This window comes from Vidua chalybeata, chromosome 1 (assembly GCF_026979565.1).
Source record: "Vidua chalybeata isolate OUT-0048 chromosome 1, bVidCha1 merged haplotype, whole genome shotgun sequence".
In the NCBI taxonomy this organism is placed as follows: domain Eukaryota; kingdom Metazoa; phylum Chordata; class Aves; order Passeriformes; family Viduidae; genus Vidua; species Vidua chalybeata.
Genome location: NC_071530.1, coordinates 22,480,622 through 22,499,246, shown reverse-complemented (window position 1 = coordinate 22,499,246; position 18,625 = coordinate 22,480,622). Strand labels below are relative to the sequence as shown.

At 35.1% G+C, this 18,625-nt stretch overlaps 1 protein-coding gene across 1 annotated transcript in view; it reads right to left on the bottom strand.

The window, feature by feature from the left end:
- Positions 1 to 18,625, bottom strand: part of LOC128800320 (GTP-binding protein 10-like) — a 59,743-nt gene that overhangs the window by 31,586 nt on the left and 9,532 nt on the right. Inside the window, exons 10-22 of the mRNA XM_053965537.1 lie at positions 17,005 to 17,053; positions 16,798 to 16,919; positions 16,106 to 16,322; positions 15,068 to 15,232; positions 13,730 to 13,848; positions 13,182 to 13,300; positions 12,068 to 12,149; positions 10,544 to 10,736; positions 9,880 to 10,017; positions 7,667 to 7,743; positions 6,912 to 7,097; positions 5,858 to 5,944; positions 3,984 to 4,088 (exon numbers count right to left, since the gene is read on the bottom strand). Of these exons, the coding sequence (XP_053821512.1) occupies positions 3,984 to 4,088; positions 5,858 to 5,944; positions 6,912 to 7,097; positions 7,667 to 7,743; positions 9,880 to 10,017; positions 10,544 to 10,736; positions 12,068 to 12,149; positions 13,182 to 13,300; positions 13,730 to 13,848; positions 15,068 to 15,232; positions 16,106 to 16,322; positions 16,798 to 16,919; positions 17,005 to 17,053 (1,659 nt within the window). The remainder of the gene's footprint in view (positions 1 to 3,983; positions 4,089 to 5,857; positions 5,945 to 6,911; positions 7,098 to 7,666; positions 7,744 to 9,879; positions 10,018 to 10,543; positions 10,737 to 12,067; positions 12,150 to 13,181; positions 13,301 to 13,729; positions 13,849 to 15,067; positions 15,233 to 16,105; positions 16,323 to 16,797; positions 16,920 to 17,004; positions 17,054 to 18,625) is intronic.

The following is an 18,625-nucleotide window of genomic DNA, read 5'->3' as shown; positions in this document are numbered from 1 at the left end:
CATTATTAATTAACATTAATGCCTAATTAACAAGAGCATTTGCATTTGCAGCTGCTCATTTTCAGTCAGGGTGTCTGTAGCAGAAACAATACAGTTGTGGGAGAAAGTCATGAGGCTCACTTTGTGACTGATTTAAAGTTTTTGCATAAGCAAAACTGATTTCCAGTTAATGGTTCTTTTTCCATACCCTGGTTACAGTGTATTGCTGTAGCTTTTGCTCAGAAATTGGAAGGACTTACATATAAGTCCTCTACATTTTTTTTAATAGGCCTTTGCCTTGCTGCCACTAGTAATGAGTCACCCACACATTCACATATGTGCATGTAAAAAAGCATGTAAAAATCCCTCCAAACATCACAGTTTTTGGTCTCCTAGTAAAATACGTATAGTTTGGTTTTAACTGTAAAAAGACCACAGACCATAGATTCTTTAAACCAGTAGTAAAGCAGCAAGGCTGCTGCAGAGCTGTCAGAGAAATATAAACATAAAAAACTGAGCAAGACTACTTGACACAGAGGACTTCAGTTAGAGAATCTTTATATACCTTGGCTAACCTTTCTTGTAGGCAGGCAAGAAATACAAATAGGCTAGTTCAATAAAACAAAATTCATACAGATAGTCTTCTGTATCATAATGAAATTATAGTTAAAAATTATCAGTCAGCAAAGGGTCACCATAAAAAGTTAAATTCAATTAGCACAATTCAATTTAATTTCTCTATCTTTAAGTAGTAGATGACTTTCCTACTCTACAATGTGATGACTTTCTCACTCAACAAGGGTGTAACAGACCTGCCCATAAGAAAAATCCTTCTGATTTTTGGAAAACACACATATAGAGATTTTTCTAAACTTCAAATACCATTTTTCATATGTATGTTTTATTTTGTTATTTTCTTAGGATTCTTCTTTTTATAGAATCTAGGTAGTCAATTTTGAAACAAAACTATTTGCCTTTATTTTTAATGCCACCACTTCTATGTTTGTCTTGTTATGTGACAAACATTTTGAAGATACACACACCTATCTCATCCCTCTTTCATGAAGTAAAAAAAGTGAGCCAAGTGCCAAGGTGGAAGAAGATGAGTTCTTTTTGGAGACAATGGGAATAAGAGCCCAACAATTACTAGATTAGTAAGATCAGTTAAAGAGCTGTGAGCAACCCAAATGGAGAAGGATGTTCCAGCAGGCCTCTCCAACAGGCTGGGAGAAACTGTTGGCACGAACAAGCTCCTTAATGAATGTTTAGATGAAAACTGGGATTCAGAAGTCCTGATGCTAAAAGTGGCAATTTAAGAAACAAAATGCACTTGGACAAAAACTATGTGGGTATGGTATTCAGGAAAATGAAGAATTAAATGTGTTTATGTGAAGATTTATTTCCCTGTTCAATGAGATGCTTAAACTGCAATGTATGGAATGTGTCAGGAAGAGATGGAAATGAAAACCGTGGACCTGCTGACAGTGGACAATAGCACACAAAGTCACTAGATTAACGTACCTTTGTCCCATACTGCACAGGGGACTTTATTAATAAAACATCCCCACATTATATTAATTAAGGAAAAATATAATATTACTCTTTTGTTGTTCTAAGCAATTTTTCAAGTCATTAAAACCATATTTTATCTTGTATCTACATATAGATAACTACATATTAATATATCATTCTTTGGAACAGCATCTATTCTACAGGTACTGATTTTTTCTTGACTGAGTCCAATGTTTTATCTCTTTTGATCATTTTTTAAGGCTCCTTTACAAACAGAGGACTTTCTAGGAGCATGGTCTGTATCAGCCAGTGGCTCTTGCTGATGAGGTATACTTTCCACAGTTACAAAGCGACCAGGTCTGATCTGAAATACAAAATAAATACATTGCTTGACTTTCATGCTAGCATTTAAAATTACAGGAGAGTTAAATAATGAAAATAGTATTCAGTTGGTGGAGATGCCTGCTGAGGTTTCTGAGGGCCTCTAAAACTATCCTTTATACTAAATTCACAATTTGTTCCCATCAATACAAAAGAAAGGAGAGAGTGTTTTTTCAGTGGGTACTTTCACATGCTCTGCTTTTCTGCCTTCATGTCTGACTTATGAATTGCAAAAAAGAAATTCAAGCCTCTGTCCAATAGAAGTTTGCTGTGCAATGTTATTTGGATTTGTATAGGATGTCAGCCACATTCCATGACCTCAGAATTTCACTATACATTATTACTTATTACTCCAAATAAGAAAAAAAGAAAAACCAACCAACCAAAAAAAAAAAAAAAAAAAAAAAAACAAACCAAAAAAAAAAAACAAAACAAAACAAAACAACCAAAAAAACAGGCATTCCTTCTCTCAAAATGCAATTGCATAGAACTACTGCTCCAGGAAATCTCCAAGACTGAAAGACACATACCCTTTCCAGATTCATTACTACTCTTTATACTGAATAAGTTGGGGTCTTGGAATAAATATCCCTGAGTGACAGCTCTGTCTTCTAATCATGACCTACTTAAAAAAAATGCAACTCTTTGAGTGCATGTGGCTTACATGTATGATTACTTGACCTTGCAATAACCATCTTAGCTTAATCTTCATCTCTCCCTGCTGAGGGTGTTTGGCAGAGAGGAGGGAAGAAGATTGTTGCATTAAAAAATTTTCCAGCCATGTCTGTCATTTGTAATTCTCCTAAGCAATGTACCTGAGGAATGTTATATGATGTTGCTGATACATTTGTTTTCTCAATACACCTATTCTGCAAAATGGACTCACGTTTTCCTTGTTTTTATCTACAGTTATTGAAATATTGATTGTAGAACCATGAAGGTATTTTCTTGTTAAATTCTCTCCCTCTAAGATATGAACATTCTTAGCTTGAGGTTCAAGCCTTTAAAATAAAATCTGGCAATATATTTTTCTCCACTAACAATTTCCATATTACTCATGCTTATATCAAAATTTTTCAGATACTTTCTGCAAAATATTGCTTTTTAACTGTCTCAGTGTTTTTTCTGCAAGTACCTAAATAATTATTCCAGCCCACTTCATCTTGCATTCACAGATGTGTCTCTCCATATCTTTCTGAAGTTTAAGATAATATGGGAAAAATCATAGAGTGCTAGCCCAGCACTCTAAAACAATCCCTTTGCTTCCTATTAGGCTCCTTGCTTCTCCATCACATCAAACATGAACTTCCTCTTTTCTTTTTCAAGTTGCATCCACTTGGTTGTCATTATTATTCATGCCAGAGAGCTCGAAATAGAATCTCTTGCCTTCATACAAGTTTGAGAACAGCACCTCATGTTTATTCCTTTTAGTTTTTCCTCACATGTAAGAGTAACTTACAAGCAACAAAGAAACTATCCCCCTTAAATCCTCCTTTGCTGTGATGCTTACACAGAAATAATCCAATTAGCTCAAAAACAGTTTACTGGACAGACTGAGGATTCCCCCGTTTTGTCAATACTCAACACCTAAATATGCTGTTACATGTGAATTAGATCTTAACAAAGGCTTTTTATTTTCTCACACTTCAATTAACTGATAGAAATGAGAACAAAATGTTTTCCATAGATGCAACAAGTGGTGTATCTTCAGGCAGTCAGGGACATGTTAATGATAAAGGACTCCTCTATGGATGTATCAAAGATTGCACAACTATACTCAACAATGAAAGGAGCAGGTCTTGACCTCAGCAAGGTTTTCATGAATGGCTGTCTCATGACAGGTACATGTTACATAGCATAGGGCCCATATTGCCCACACTTTTTCAGAGTAATCTGCAGATCTGAATCTCATTCTGGCCAAGTGCTTGTCTAAGGCTATATCAGAATGGGAAGTGGAGATTTGCAGAAGATACAGATTCTTTCCTATGTACTTGGAACTTGTCAACATAAACATTATTAAAGAAAGCGTAAGCAGCAGTGTGTATACAGCCAGAACAAACCCCATACCACTTACCAATTAGTGAAAATAAGTGTTATGAAGGATTACTTACTGTTATATGGAGTTTTGGAATATCAGCAGAATGTTCTGGTCCATTTTGAATCTTTATCTTAGATCTGGAAGTGTCTATTAATGTTTCCTGAAGCATTTTTGCTTTCTAAAGATAGTCAGAAAAAGGTAAAATTGTTTCAATCTGCATTAATTTTGTCATTTGCACTCATTTGAAAATATACAAACATGACAAAGTAAATGAAGTTGTAATTGTATTTGCCTTTAATTCTAAGTATCCTCCCCCTGTTTTTTGACTCCTTCTTGTACTGAACACCCAAAACCAGTATAAATGGGCATGGCACTGCAAGGGTGGGAAGGGAATCACTCCTTGCTGTGACCTGCGGGCTCTGTTCTGTTCTGTTCTGGTGCTGTGAGCCTTCATGGCCACAAGGGCACACTGCTGCCTCACGGTCAGCTTTCACCCTACTCAGAGCACACAGCCGCCTCTCCAGGCAAACCCAGCTGTACTGAGGCATCTCAACACAATCTCAATACATCCCAGGTGAATGACTTCACATTTTCCTTTTCTGAAATTCATGAGCTTTTGGTCAGCCCATCTGTCCAACTTCTGAATAGCAACCCTACCTCCCAGCATATGGATTGCTTCCTCCAGCTCAGCGTCACAGAACTGCAGAATCACAGAATGATTTGGATTGGAAGGGACCTTGAAGTTTATCTGGCTCCAACTCCCATGCCATGGGCAGGGACACCAGACCAGGTTGCTCAGATGCCCATCCAGCCTGGTTTTAAACATTTCCAGGCATGGGGCATTCACATGTTGAACTTGATGAGGATGGATACTGATTCAATATCCAAGTCACTAATGAAATGTTAAATCAATACTGTATTATCTATATTATACTATAATTAACTCAGAGGAATATCACTCAAAACTGACCACTAGTTAAAATTCAATCACTGACCACTGTTCTTTAGAGCCCATCAGTCCAGCCAGTTTTTCCCACAGTTTGTAGTTGACCTGTATGTAATCTAGTCCATGTATCCCCATTTTGACTACAAGAATGTTACACACACAACCATGCTGAAAACTTTGCTAAAACCAAAGGAACAGGCATCCCCCTTCCTCTTTTTCCAGAACAAATAATTTTATCACAGAAGGCAACTATGTTGGCAAGGCATTATTTGTACTTGGTAAATTCATGACAGTCTATACCAATCTCCTTCCTCCTCATGTGCCTAAAACAGCTTCCCAGCGACTCAGTTTAAACTAACGAGTCTGTAGTTCTTCTATCCCTTTTTCATTTCAATTCTAGCATACATCTTTCCAAAGGCCAGGGAGATGCTTGCATAGAAAGAAAATTGTTCTCCTTTGCAAGTTCTTTGGGAAATGAAGAAAAATTAAATTTAGCTGCCAAAGTTTTTCTTTTAAGTCTGATTTCATTCATTTTCCAACTTAGTCTGGTTACCAAACCAGGACTCTAATATTTCTATGTTCTTTTGGGAAAGTGCAAATATTGATAGAAGAAACTCCTTTCATCACAAAATATTTCTCATCTTAAAAGATGTTTGCTGTACTAAAAAAAAGAATGAAGAATTAGAAAAAATAAAGAAAAGTAAGAATGAACAGACTTGTAGTTTCAACAGTTTTAGAAGAAATACACATATATACATCCATTCCTGAATTGCAAGTGATAGTATTGATCCCCAATTTGTGATTGTAGTCAGAAGAATCAAAGATGGTATAACTTTTCCAATACAAATTATGGTTACTTCTTCTATGTCTGTGTAAATATAACATTTAAAATCACTTCTGCTTGAATATCCTTATAATTCATTAAGAAATATTTTTGGAACTTCACAATTATTATAAGTACACCATGATTGTAAATTTTTTTGCTCCATCAGGTTTCTTGCCTTCAATGCCTCATAGTTTGATGTCCGAGTCAAGAAATTTTCCCAAGATTTATTTATCAGTTCTCTCTGTTCATAGGTAGCTTGGATCTGCAATATAAATGACACAGCATGCAACACAATGCTGGTATCAGATCTCTTCTGATTTCATTGCTTGTGCCATTTGAAAAGCACGTTGATCTCCACCCCTTTGGCTACATTAGCTCATCCCTCTCACCTGAGATTGGACAATAATGTAGTAAAGTACTTGCCCTTTAAAAACTGCACTTATGCACTGTCCTTATAAACAAAGAGGTTTTTGTGCAAACTAATTTTCCTCTCTTCCAACATGTATGTTGGATGAGGCCAGCTCTTTCAGGAATACATTCTGTATATTCTTACTGTCAAATGCTGAATAAAAGAGATAGAATCAGTTCAGGTGACAAAAGTGCAGTCATCATAATGCAGGACAATCTCTCAAAAACACTAGCATGACATTTCAGACAACTGGACCAACTGATCTTGTTTCTCAGAAAGCAGGGGAGAGTGAGACAACAGATGAACAAAACCATTAAATGTTTGATAACCAAAGCTGGAAAATGTCTATACCTTCTCCTTCTCAGCATGCTGGGAAGCACAAAACCCTATTTTCTGAAGTAATAAAGGTCCATGAATATTCAAAAAGGGGGCTTATAATAGAGATTTATATTTCATTTTAAGAAGCAGGTGTAGTTGTAATAGGTACTTTGTATTGTTATCTGCTACAGATGAACATGGATGCAACTCTATAGTAAAATAATGATCATTTCTTGCTACCCCATTGCTGATGCATCACTGATGATACTGCTTCATTTTTTCATGTTGCTCTCTAAATTCTGTGGAATTTATAGAAGCTGGGAGGACTGAGGTTAACCTAATTTAATTTAAAGTTAAAATTTGGCTGCTGAGACAGATTAAAACTTTTCAAGCAGCGTTCACATACAGGATTCTCAACATTATATAATAAGAAAATCTGCATATGAATGGAAAAAAAAACACTTAGGTGGGCTTTCCTTATTTAAATACTCCTTTGTCTTACTTCCTTGTAAGTTTTTTTCTTTTCCTGGTGGTGTTGTCTTTTAAGCACTTCAGTCTGCAGAGCAAAAACCATTTTTCCAGTATTTTCTGACTCCTCTGAAATAGATTTCAAGGTTTTCTCATCTGATTTAACAGGCCTGAATTCTTCTTTTATTTCTGCAGATATTTCGCTCCAAACCTCTCCAATCTGTGTGCGAAACATACACCATGAGATTTGGTATTTATCTCATTCTTCAGTTCCAATTATTAAAAATAAAATAGAGCAGCCATCTCTCTCATTATTGTTGTTTGACTTCTTAGAATTTTTATGCAAGGTTAGACTGAACTACTACTATGCCAGATTCAGTCATGATAAGCTTCCCTAAGCCTTCCCAAGCAGCCTTACTGCTCAAGGACGCAGTCCTACTCTCCAGTCCTTCCCCAATTTCTTACTCCTGGCACATTCCTGTTTTGATCTGGCAAACAGTTAAAACTATTTTTTTCCGAGTTATTTTTAACTAGCATTAGTTTCTAGTCTTGCTGCATGGTCACAAATATTTGTAGCAATATGAAGCAAGAAGATGGGGAATGATGCAATGTTGGAGGTGGGATTGCTTCTTTTGCTGGTGAATACTGGCTTTCACTATCTGAAATTATAGGTGACTTGTGACATAGGGGACAACTTTTGAAGGGTTATTTGTTTGTTGTGTCCAGAGATATACTTGTTATTTTTGGGAATGCAGGTACGATAGTATTATTTGCTTGAACTATACTCACTTTAAAATCAAGATAATGTTGTATAATAGCAAGTGTAACAAAATCCTCAGTAGATAGGCCAGGCAAATTTTCAAAACCTAAAAGAATATTAATCACATCAATATGATGAATTTATCTTAAAATATAATATTCTAAAAACCTTATTTGTCATATAAACATATGCAATACTTCATCACATACACACCAGTCAGTCACTTTTGATCCTGAGCATTTTCTGCTGATAAAAACCCCCTGTTTCTCCATAATACACTCTCTCTGTACTAAAATCTTTACTTATGAATGGCTCTGTCTGCCTTCCAATCACTTGGTGGGCCAGGATGCTACATTTCTGTGGTAAGGGCTTAATTTCTGTTAAAGCAGACAAACAGTTGAGTCTACTGATCACAAGTTCTGGGGCAGCAGTTCAGCTGACAAACTGCTTAAAACACAGTTTGCTTTAACTGTGAAGTAGCCAACAGGAAAATTATACTAGTGCTTTGTTCTAAAGCTGTGTAATGAGGGTGTCCCTCCATCTTGTAGATTATTGTCTTCAGCATAATGCCTTGAGCATCATGACTCCATCTTTTAAAACTGTTCCCAGTATGTGTAAAAGAATAAGGTAGGAAACTATGATTGCTGAGACTATTTTAAATTTTTTGTTTGTGCATTGAATGATAATGGCACTTAATTAAAAAAAATTAAATATAATCTATCAAATCTCTTTCTAGACTTCATCATATCATCTGTGTGGTAACTGGGAAAGTAGCATCTATCTAGAGAATAATTACATCATGTTTTAAAGCTAAGAAATACTGTAAATAAAGACCATTTACCACCACTGATTTTCTAGATGGTCGTGTTACAGGCTGCTATGGAGCTTAACAGTAAGAGGAAGTTGCTGACAAAAGACTATATATCCATATGTTATTGTCTACTTTCATATAATTCAGTACTTCACAGGAGACAGTACAATGTATATAACTAACATGGAGGATATCTGTGAATACAGGAGAAAGCTGAAAGAAAATCTTACGCCTTTTTATTTTAGTAAAGAATTCAGCTGTGATCCAACATTTAATATAATTAACATTACTAAAATTAGTAAGAACCTGGGTTACAACAGAGGAGTAAGTAGCTATAGATTATTAGAAAAACTAAGGATGTTTTCAAACCAGCTCATTCTCTAGGTAAAGCAGAGAACTGGCTGAAGCAATCTAACAACAATTACTGATTATCTTTGAACTGCAGAGGATGGACATCAAAACAAAAATAAGCCTAAAAAAACCCATGAAAGAAATAATTAAATAACGTTTATGCAGCTAAATGTTAACAGTAAACCAAATTAATATCCAACATGAATTACTGAAAACTAAGACCCAACTTTTGTATACAGACAGAAAAAAAAATCTCATGGATGTGGAAGAATTTATCATTTATCTCGAGTTCAGTCTAGGTTTTAAGACAAGGGTATAATGAGTTCAGTGTACAAACAAAGAAAAATTAAGAGGGACTGCCACACTTTGAGAGAAAATATTAAAATGCAAATTAATCTTGCCACTCAGAAAAATTATCTAAAAACACAGAATTCAATTCAGTAAGGACAAACAGAAAATTCTAACTGTAGGAATAGCCACCTGTACAACATTCTAAGCTGAATGAGCAAACATCGTGCCACTAGGAATACTGCTATTGTTACATTTGTGTCTGAATGTTTATTTACAAGATGTGTAGAGTAACATAACTCTATCTGGCTGTGAGATTTCTGCTGGAGTACTTTGTTCAGCTTTGGGACACTACAGACCAAGAAGAATTTGATTCAATTGGAAAGACTACAGAAAAAAAAAGAATAATTAGAGATTATGTTAGAAAATGCAATAAATGAGTAATATCTTTCTCAACTTAGAGAAATAAATGTACAAGTGCTAAAATACGTGAAAAATCTATTGTGTGTGTGGGAAAATAAATTGCAGAGAATTTCAAGCAAAGTTTAGGTTTAGTCCTAAAAAGATTCTTCCTGGTGATAGGGACAGCAAAGTAGTGGGGAAGTCTTGAAATCCCAATAAAGAAGGATTTTTTAAAAAAACATAACAACCAAGCATCTATTAATTAGAGAGTTCTGATGCTGAATCACAATGTTTCCTTTGACCTTGTTTTTTTTTGTTTTATAGTGACTTTATTGGTAAGTTCAGTTTAATGACAAATATGACACTAACAAGGCAACTGATTTGTCTTACCTAGCTTGCAAAACAATGAATAAATTTTTGCCCGTATGCTCTCTGAAATTTCCATGATGGCAAAACTGGGACAGCTGGCAGGCAGTGGAATGACCTTTTGCTGTTTCTGGAAGCTGGTAGCAATAGGTCTCTTGGTGTCTAATATAAAAACACAAAACCAGAGTAGAAGAATGAAGTAGTAGTATGTTCCCAAACTTAGAGGAAATCCGTCTTACTTTGTGGACACACAAATAATTTTGATTGTTTGGCCAAGAGTTTGAACATAATTTGGGTCAGGAAATTTTAATTAGCATGACTAAAAATTTGTGAGAACAACACTCACTTCTTTTTACCACATAGAACAAAACACAATGCCTTTCGTGGAAGAAATTAAGCAGTTTAACTGTCTAGCATTAGAAAAGCTGGCCATGGTTCTGTTCAATACTTGGTTCATTCCCAGCTGATGTAGAAAATGCCATATACTGGCCAGAATAAAATGAAAATAAATGAAAAAATAAAATGAAATGAAAATAAATGAAATGGAAGATATTTTAGGTTTGGTAAGACTTATAGTGTAAAGTTATAAATGCTGTTATTTACTGTCATCAGAATTCAGACTACAAAAGCAAATAATGTCATTATTTTACTGGACTGCTCACAGTTCCACATGCACCATAAAACTTACCAACAATCCTTCCATATTGATCCCGTCTGACTCCCAAGTCCAACTCCTCCTGTCTCCATAACTGTATTAGAAGGTTAGCTGCTGTTTGATCTCTCTTCCCTCGCCAGATACTCATGTGCAAAGCGGTTTTAGGCTTGTCAGAAAATTCAACCAAGATTCCAAGAATTATATTGCACAGGTTCTTTTCCTTTAACTTTATCAAGGACAAAGTAAAGAAAGTTTTAAACTGTTCAAAACACAATGATGTCTTCTTTCTGAGAAATTGTGTACTATGTAATCAAGTAACTGCAAGCTTTTCATCACTAGTATTTGCACAAAATTCATGTATAAGCTTGTAAATCCTTAAAGTTTCTGGGATCCTGCTATGCAAAGTTCCATAAATCAAGGAACATGAGGGTAGGATCATACAAGATGCATTCCTGTGTGTAGAATCACACAGTAGATTCTGTGTACATGGCTCTACGATCATATGCTGGAGAACACACTGCTACCAAGGTTTATTGTTGTAAGAAACATAACTCGGAAGGCAGAGGCTGAGCAGTACCTCACAACACACCTTCTGTTTTGTGGCCAGATCTTTTGGCAGCAGCTGAGAGGAGGCAAGGGCTTCAAACTGAAAGAGGGTCAGTTTAGATTAAATATCAGGAAAAAATTCTTTCCTTTGAGGCTGCTTGCCCAGAGAAGCTGTGGATGTCCCAACCCTGAAGGCTGGATAGGACAGGCTGGATGTGATTTTGAGCAAACTGATCTAGTGGAAGGTGGCCCTGCCCATGGCCAGGGGAGTTGGAACTGGATGATCTTTAAGGTTCCTTCCAACCCAGGCCATTCTGATTCTGTTATTCTGAGGGTCTGCAGCCTTGCACTGCAAGAACATCAGCGGCTGACAGTACAACCATGTGAATGAGGAGTGAATGACCCAAGGAAAAGGTGCCTTTTTACTTCATAAGAGGTGAAATGTCTGTGCCAGCTCCATGTCCAAGATCCACAGAAGTAGCTATACACACAAGATACATGTACAAAGTAACTTCAAACATAAATACTGTTAAAGCCATCAAGTGCTCTTACTAACTTCCAATATGAAGAACTGAAGTGCTTTTCTAAAGAGAGATGTCATGCAAACTGAGAGCATAGTTTGGGTTTTCTTTTCAAAAATAGTATAATTTTGTTAAATTAAAAACTCCCTCTGTCAAATACATGTTAAAAAATATACAATAATTAAAATATAAAAAATATATTAAAAATAGGTATAAAAATATACCTATACAATAATTTCTGAGCAGATATCCTGGTCTGTCTGAGGAAATTAAATATAATTGGGATTTTTTTTGTTTGTGTTTTTTTTTTTTTTTTTTTTTTTTTTTTTTTTTTTTTGTGTTTTTTTTGTTTGTTTTTGTTAGTTTTGATTGACTTTGTTTGTATTTTTGTATTATACCAGTCTTAGGAGATACTGCTAAAAAATAACACAATTTGCCATGTTGTTTTCCTACGCTTTCATTCTATAAAACCAATCATAAAAATACCTACTGCCAACAAATCCAGAAGGAGAAAAATGCCCTGTTTTTCAATAAAAGAGTCCTCTGCAATGTAACATCCAATGACACAGGACCTTAAACAGAAATAATTTCATTTATGAAGAAACACTGTTATGATTCTGAACATTCTACAATCATCTAATTTATTTTGCTGAATTTCATACCATTTGGTATGCAATATGTAATATGCTTCATACCTTCAGGGAGTAGAAAAATCATGTTTCACATGCCTTTTCATTTACACCTCTAAATATACCCTGCTTGACTGCTCTTTCTTCTCCTGCAGGTGGCACACCTTCCTTGAAACAGCCTGATAAATTTGGCAGGCTCTCAATGAACTGTAGTATGTATTTGAACTGAAACTAACTCAGTAAACGAGTTTAAAATGTAACCAGGTTATGTCCCTAATCTGGTTTATTGTAGGGCTGTGTGGATATTTCTGCCAGCAAAAACAAGCGGGTGAGTCAAGCAAGACTTTTTTTGGCAACAGTTTGCTTCTCCCAGATTAAAATGATCATAAAGCCAGCATTCATGTTGCTGTTGCTTCTTTACTTCCTCTGCTATGGTCATTAACAGAGAAACTAAAGTGAGCTCCAGCATAAGTATTTTCTCGTAGCAAACATATTTGATTTTTAATGTATTTATCAACCTCTGCCTTAAAAAAATTAAGTTTTTGTTTTCCTCCTATGTATTGGCAATCTTTAAAATATTTCTAGCCCAATATAGCCAGTTTACAAACAATTCTTATGTTTACATAGTTTTTTGCCAATATTGATCTATTCTTGCCTGCTGTTTACCTCTCTAAAGTTATTTACAGACTCTAACCATATGCCTCTCTTAGAAAGTCTTGAGTCACTCTGCGTGTCTGGAGGTCACTCTGTGTGGGGAGTGAGGTTGTCACACTGAATCCATATTTAGAAAATCTTACATGCAGTGTATTCCATTTCTTTTGCATAATTTTTAATTAGTCAAATTTTATGAAGAATTAGTATACATTATAAACAGAAGAAAGTCCTGTATGTGCAGAGAAAGGTCATAGCATTGCAGACCTAAAATACAAGACTTGACATTTTTCTGATTTACTGCTGCTAAAATAGTTCACTAACCACAAGCAGTCGAGTGCACTGAGGAGGAGACAATTGTGGCCTAATCCACAATACAACTTCCTTGGATCCATCTTAAAGAATGAGATGAGTATACCAATTCCTTCACAGCTGAAGAGATCCTGTTGAAATGTTAATTAAAGCAATGTTTCTTAAGCCATATTTACTAAATTTAAACATGTAAGAAAATACAATGGAAAATAGGAAATGTAAATATTTATATTGTAATAAATTTGGTCCACTTGTTAGAGCAGGATGTACACATAGGAAGAAAGATCTTCAGTTTTTCCAAAGTGCTAATTCATCTCTTAACACATTTTCATATATCCATGTCAAAATAATGTAAATTAACAATCAAATAGGTTCAACACTTGCTAGTGGATTTCTGAGTGTTTTGATATTTTAGCTGGGTCAAGAAACATGACTTTTTAACAATGAACTACAATTGACATCTGCTTTTCAATTAAAACACATAAAAAGCAGTGTCCCTTAAAAGAAAATATAATATGTTTTGACATTTTCTGCACAGTATAAGGTAGAAAGATACATACCTTTCTGTGGACATCATTTTCACAGAGAACAGACAAAATAAATAATATGTCAGCTTGGATTTCCAGCACAACAGTACTTTCTTTTTCTTTAGATTTGTCTGCTGCATACTTTAAGATGTCTGTAAATGGATATATTTTATATATATGAATGCTCTATACACATGTCAAAATTCTATTACAGCTGCTGCTTTTTACAAAACTCGAATTTATATGAAAGGATTTTTAAAGTAAGTTCAGTTTTATCTCCTATGTTTTAATAATAGCTTCCAGAAGTGCAGCACTCTGATGCTGCAGTTTCATGGCCTTTACTCTTGGTGACAATGACAGCAGCTTGCACTGACTTCCCCTTGTTCATACTCTGTGCTGCCCCTTATATTGCATCAGTGTAAGGAATTCAGGGAACTGATATGAATTAAGGAACTCTGAGAAAAAGACAACCAACTGGCTGGTTCACTCTACTCCACAGCTTCACAAATGTTTGAACTGGCAGTGGAAATGTGGGAAAGACATGAAATACCACCATTGCCGAGAAAATCGGCCTTGGAACCATTATGTGTAAGAGGCCATTCATACACAAATTCTCCCCTAGACTAAAAGTTACTTGATTCTGATATGTAAGGTATAGTAATAATTTTGCTTTCACTAAAAGCTGTAGGTTTCAAGAGTTTTCACTGCAGTTGAAACGAGGCTATAAAATACTTTGTTTCTAGGCTTTTTGTTAGAACATACTCTTTGAATTCCAAAGGATCTTTTCTGTTTTGTTTCCTTCAGAGTACTGAAAACTTTCTGTTATTGTAAGAAAAACTTAAACCAGCTTGTTTTGGAACTTAAACCAAATTTAACAGTAGGTATGTGTTACTGAACAAGAAATACTCTAAAATTGCAGGAGTAGTGATTAAGCAGTTTTATTCTGCTTTTTTCCTTCACGTTGCTCATATAAAGGTACCTTGTTACTAGTTTTATTCTATGCTAAGAGGAGTTGTGGAAAGCAACACCATGATAGACCTAGGTGGAAAAATACTCATGGGCTGGAGTTTCTGGGGACTGCCACAATGAAAACAGGATCTACCAAATGCAGTAACACAAAGTGAGAAGGGACAGCTTTTGCTCTGAAATTAAACATCTAAACTTTTAAAATTGCTTTGCTTAACTCGTTCGATGTGTATTGAAATGGAAAAAAATTAACATCAAATCAGTTACATCTTGGATTAATTGGTAGAGGATTTTTAGCTTTTCAGCAGTCAAAGGACACACTAAAAGCACGGCACACAAAAAGCATGAACATTCTCAGTACAGAAATGTACTAATTAAAGAACAGCAATACAAATTGTGCTTTACCCAGTAGCTGGCTAATTGCTCCCTGGTCACACAAATTTATGCTCACAGCATCATCATAGAGGGCCACAACAGATCTCAGAGCTCGAAGGCTGTAGCGCATTTGCGCAAGTTTGTTGCCACGACCACCTGTTCCACGGAAACTGTTACCTCGACCAAAGAAAGGATCTATGGAGCAATCACAACGAATACTGGTTTTGGCAGATAATCTATGTTCAGAATAATGTGCTCAGGAAAAATAAAAATAAAACAAAACAAAACCCAAAACACAACAACAAAAACTCCCAAACCCCATTGAAGTTAGAAATTATTCTTGTTTAAAACCATCTAGTAATAAGCCTTTTTGTGTAGAACTACACTTTTTACATGCATAAGAAAGGTAACATTTTGGTGAACATTTAAAATTATTATATATTTTTTAACCTTACTAGGTTCATGAGCAGTTTTATAAACTCAAAATATGTTATGTTTAGTATGACATTTAATATCCACCTTTTGATCTCCATTCAACCCAAATAAAAATTTCTTAGGAAATTTCTGAGGAAACCTAGGAAGACATACCAATTTTACGAGGAAAAATACCTATCCTTAGAAATCTGGTCAATAAAACTGAGTGCACTTAGTTATATTTTTGCTTAGCCCACACTCTTATCTGATGCCCAGATGCCAGCTGTTGTCTGGAACCTGTCTCACTATGTACGACTCTGAATTAACATGTCCTGTCCCATGGCAGGAATTCCTGCTTGGACTTCTTGCCACAAGGAAAGGGCCTGACTTACCTAAAATACAGACAGTAGAAGTGTTTGTCTGAAGGAATATCAGTATAGTGGTACACAGGGAGAGGGGCACCAGCTCATCTTTCAGTAGAAAAAAAAAAGGATGGTTCATTGTTTTTTGGAAACATTTGTTTCCTAGGTGGCCTATGAAAAAGAATCATTCTGACATCATGAGTTTTACATTTTCCTTTCCTGTCAAAGAAAGTAGGCTCAGTTGAGCTGTTTTGAAGTTACCTGTGTGTGAAAGCCCCAAGTACCCACTGACCTTGGCCTGTACACCATTCTAGAAACATAAGGAGAAGAGTATTCGCTTGGCAGGACAAATATTTGTCTACTAACACAGGAGCCACTGAAGCTAAAACAGCAATTGCATGAAGCTGTAATTCTTCATATTGGGCAGCAGACCAGTCAGAAAATCCAGGCTTTTGATTTTGTTTTACATAATAAAGCAAAGCTGGCATCACATGATTTTCACTGAGGAGCTGCAGAATCCAGACAAAGAAAAAGAGAGACAGTTTACAGGTTTCACATGCAAGTAAGAAAAATCTAAAGGGTGAGTCAACTTTATCTGCCCTACACCAACAAAATTACATATTTATTGAGAAAATATGTCATGAGCACTACAAGTACAGGCAAACTCTTTTTATATTCTGTAGCTTTCCCAGAGATTGTGGTTTGCTAAATTTTATTACGCTCTTCAGGTGTATTTCAATAATGCTCTGAAGTCACTTGTCAGCAATTTTCCTAGCGTGGTCTAAGTTCGTAACTTTCTAAAATAGGAATTGTAGGCTGCTTTCCAACAGCAGGGCTTGGTCTGAGGCTATGTATGAATTCTTGATTTGAAGAACAGATAATTTCAGTGTACTGGACTATGGTAGATGGACAGATAAATAATAGTCTCATGATTCTTTAGTATTTTTTTTTTATAATTATTATTTCTATTCTGTTACAACTTACCTGTGCAGCAGATGGGTCTTTAGAGAAGATTCCTAATACATTAAATAGTAACTTCTTCATCTCAAAATCCTCATATGAGTAGGTAAGTTTAAAACCCTTTACCAAGGGATTGAGAAGTTTAACTATGAAGAAAATGGTAGGTAAGTTTAAAAAAAATCATAATTAAAAGCAAAAAATTGTGTAATTATGCAGTATGGAATCTCTTACCTTCAGGACATGTTGCAAGTACTATTAAGACCTTTGCAAATCCACTTTCCTAATAGGCATTCAAAAAACATACATTAATTAAATTGCAGTGAAATTAAGACTTATGATTTAATTTTGACTTGACTTTTTTCTTCAGAACACAAAATTTAATGTATCCTGTGGCAGAATAAACAGAATTTTGTCAAAGAAGAGAACAACCATTTGTACATTATACAACAATAAATAAGTGCAGTCCTAAGGGTACAATCAGTGAAACCCATGTTTCATTCAGTACAAGTCTGAACTTCTGTGGGGAAGTCCCAAATACTTGCATTCAGTACTATAATCTAACACAAAAAAATATTCTCAGTGTTTTTAGAACTGTTTTTTAAAATGCATTTGGTCATGTTTTACATCAAGGTCATCAGTACATATAATTTTGTGGTATCAGTTGTGCATACCAATGCACTTAAAATTCAGAGCATTTACAAGTAAGCATATGAAAACTGCATGTATGGGCAAGAAGAATTTACCAATACTGCATATGAAAAGCTAAGAAATACAATCTTGTAAATCACAGCTCCTAGAGAGCTAACAGAACGACAATAATGTCTAATATAACTACGGATAGGACCAAAGCCAGGAGATGTCTATGCAGCACATTAGATGAAAAAGAGTGTTGTTACTGAGGTAAGCAATTAGCAAACCATTTTTTTTCTAACACAAAGATAATAATATCATTAGGAACTTTACAGAAATTTTACAGTTTGCTTGTGATGAGAAAACTTTTCCTTTTGAAAGGCTCAGACTCCTGTACTGATTTGTGAACTATATAAAATACAAAACTGAAGTTGCTTGAATAGTATATTAAGAAGAAAAGGGAACATTCTGAAGCAAATTACTCTAGTATTATCTATAAAGGCAGAATTAAACGGTAATGTTCATGTTTTTTCTACCTGATATTTATACCTTGTAAAATCTCTAGGCAGGCTGAGAGTAAAGAACCTAAATTAAATTGTTTTAATATTTTCTTTGCATAGAAACAATTTTTCTTCCTCTTAGTATAAGGACTTAAAGATACATATCTGGTTTAGTTATTTTGTAGGAATAAAATGCCCTGTTTCTACAGCCAGATAAATAGTTTGAATGTTTTAGATATCCAATACATTGCTGCAATAGTGTAACAGATATTTCATACTATTTGGTGTTAAATAAAAAGTTTGAATGAAAAGTCTGTAATCTTCATTTAGTAATACAGCCAATTGGTAAATTTCTCTTCAAGAGGGAAGTAATATATTCCAGAACAGCCAATTGATCCACAGGGATATGATTGCTTAATTATTCAGTATGTATGTCACAACTTCATTTGAAGCTGTAAGTCTCAAGCGTAAAACAAGAGACTAAAGCAATATTAATGTCTATATGAAGTTAATTTCTCTGCAGGTTTCTCATAAAAATTCTAGAATATTACAGAAGAAGGACTCATCTACATTTCAGGCAAGTCATGGTAGTGCATTATGTGACGTAGTCTTTAAAATAATGTACGTGCCTCTTATTAACAGGACCTAAGTAATTATTTTCTCAGAATCTTACTTAGAGCTCCTGAGCTGATTTTTGGACACCCTTCTTGTTCCCAGTTATG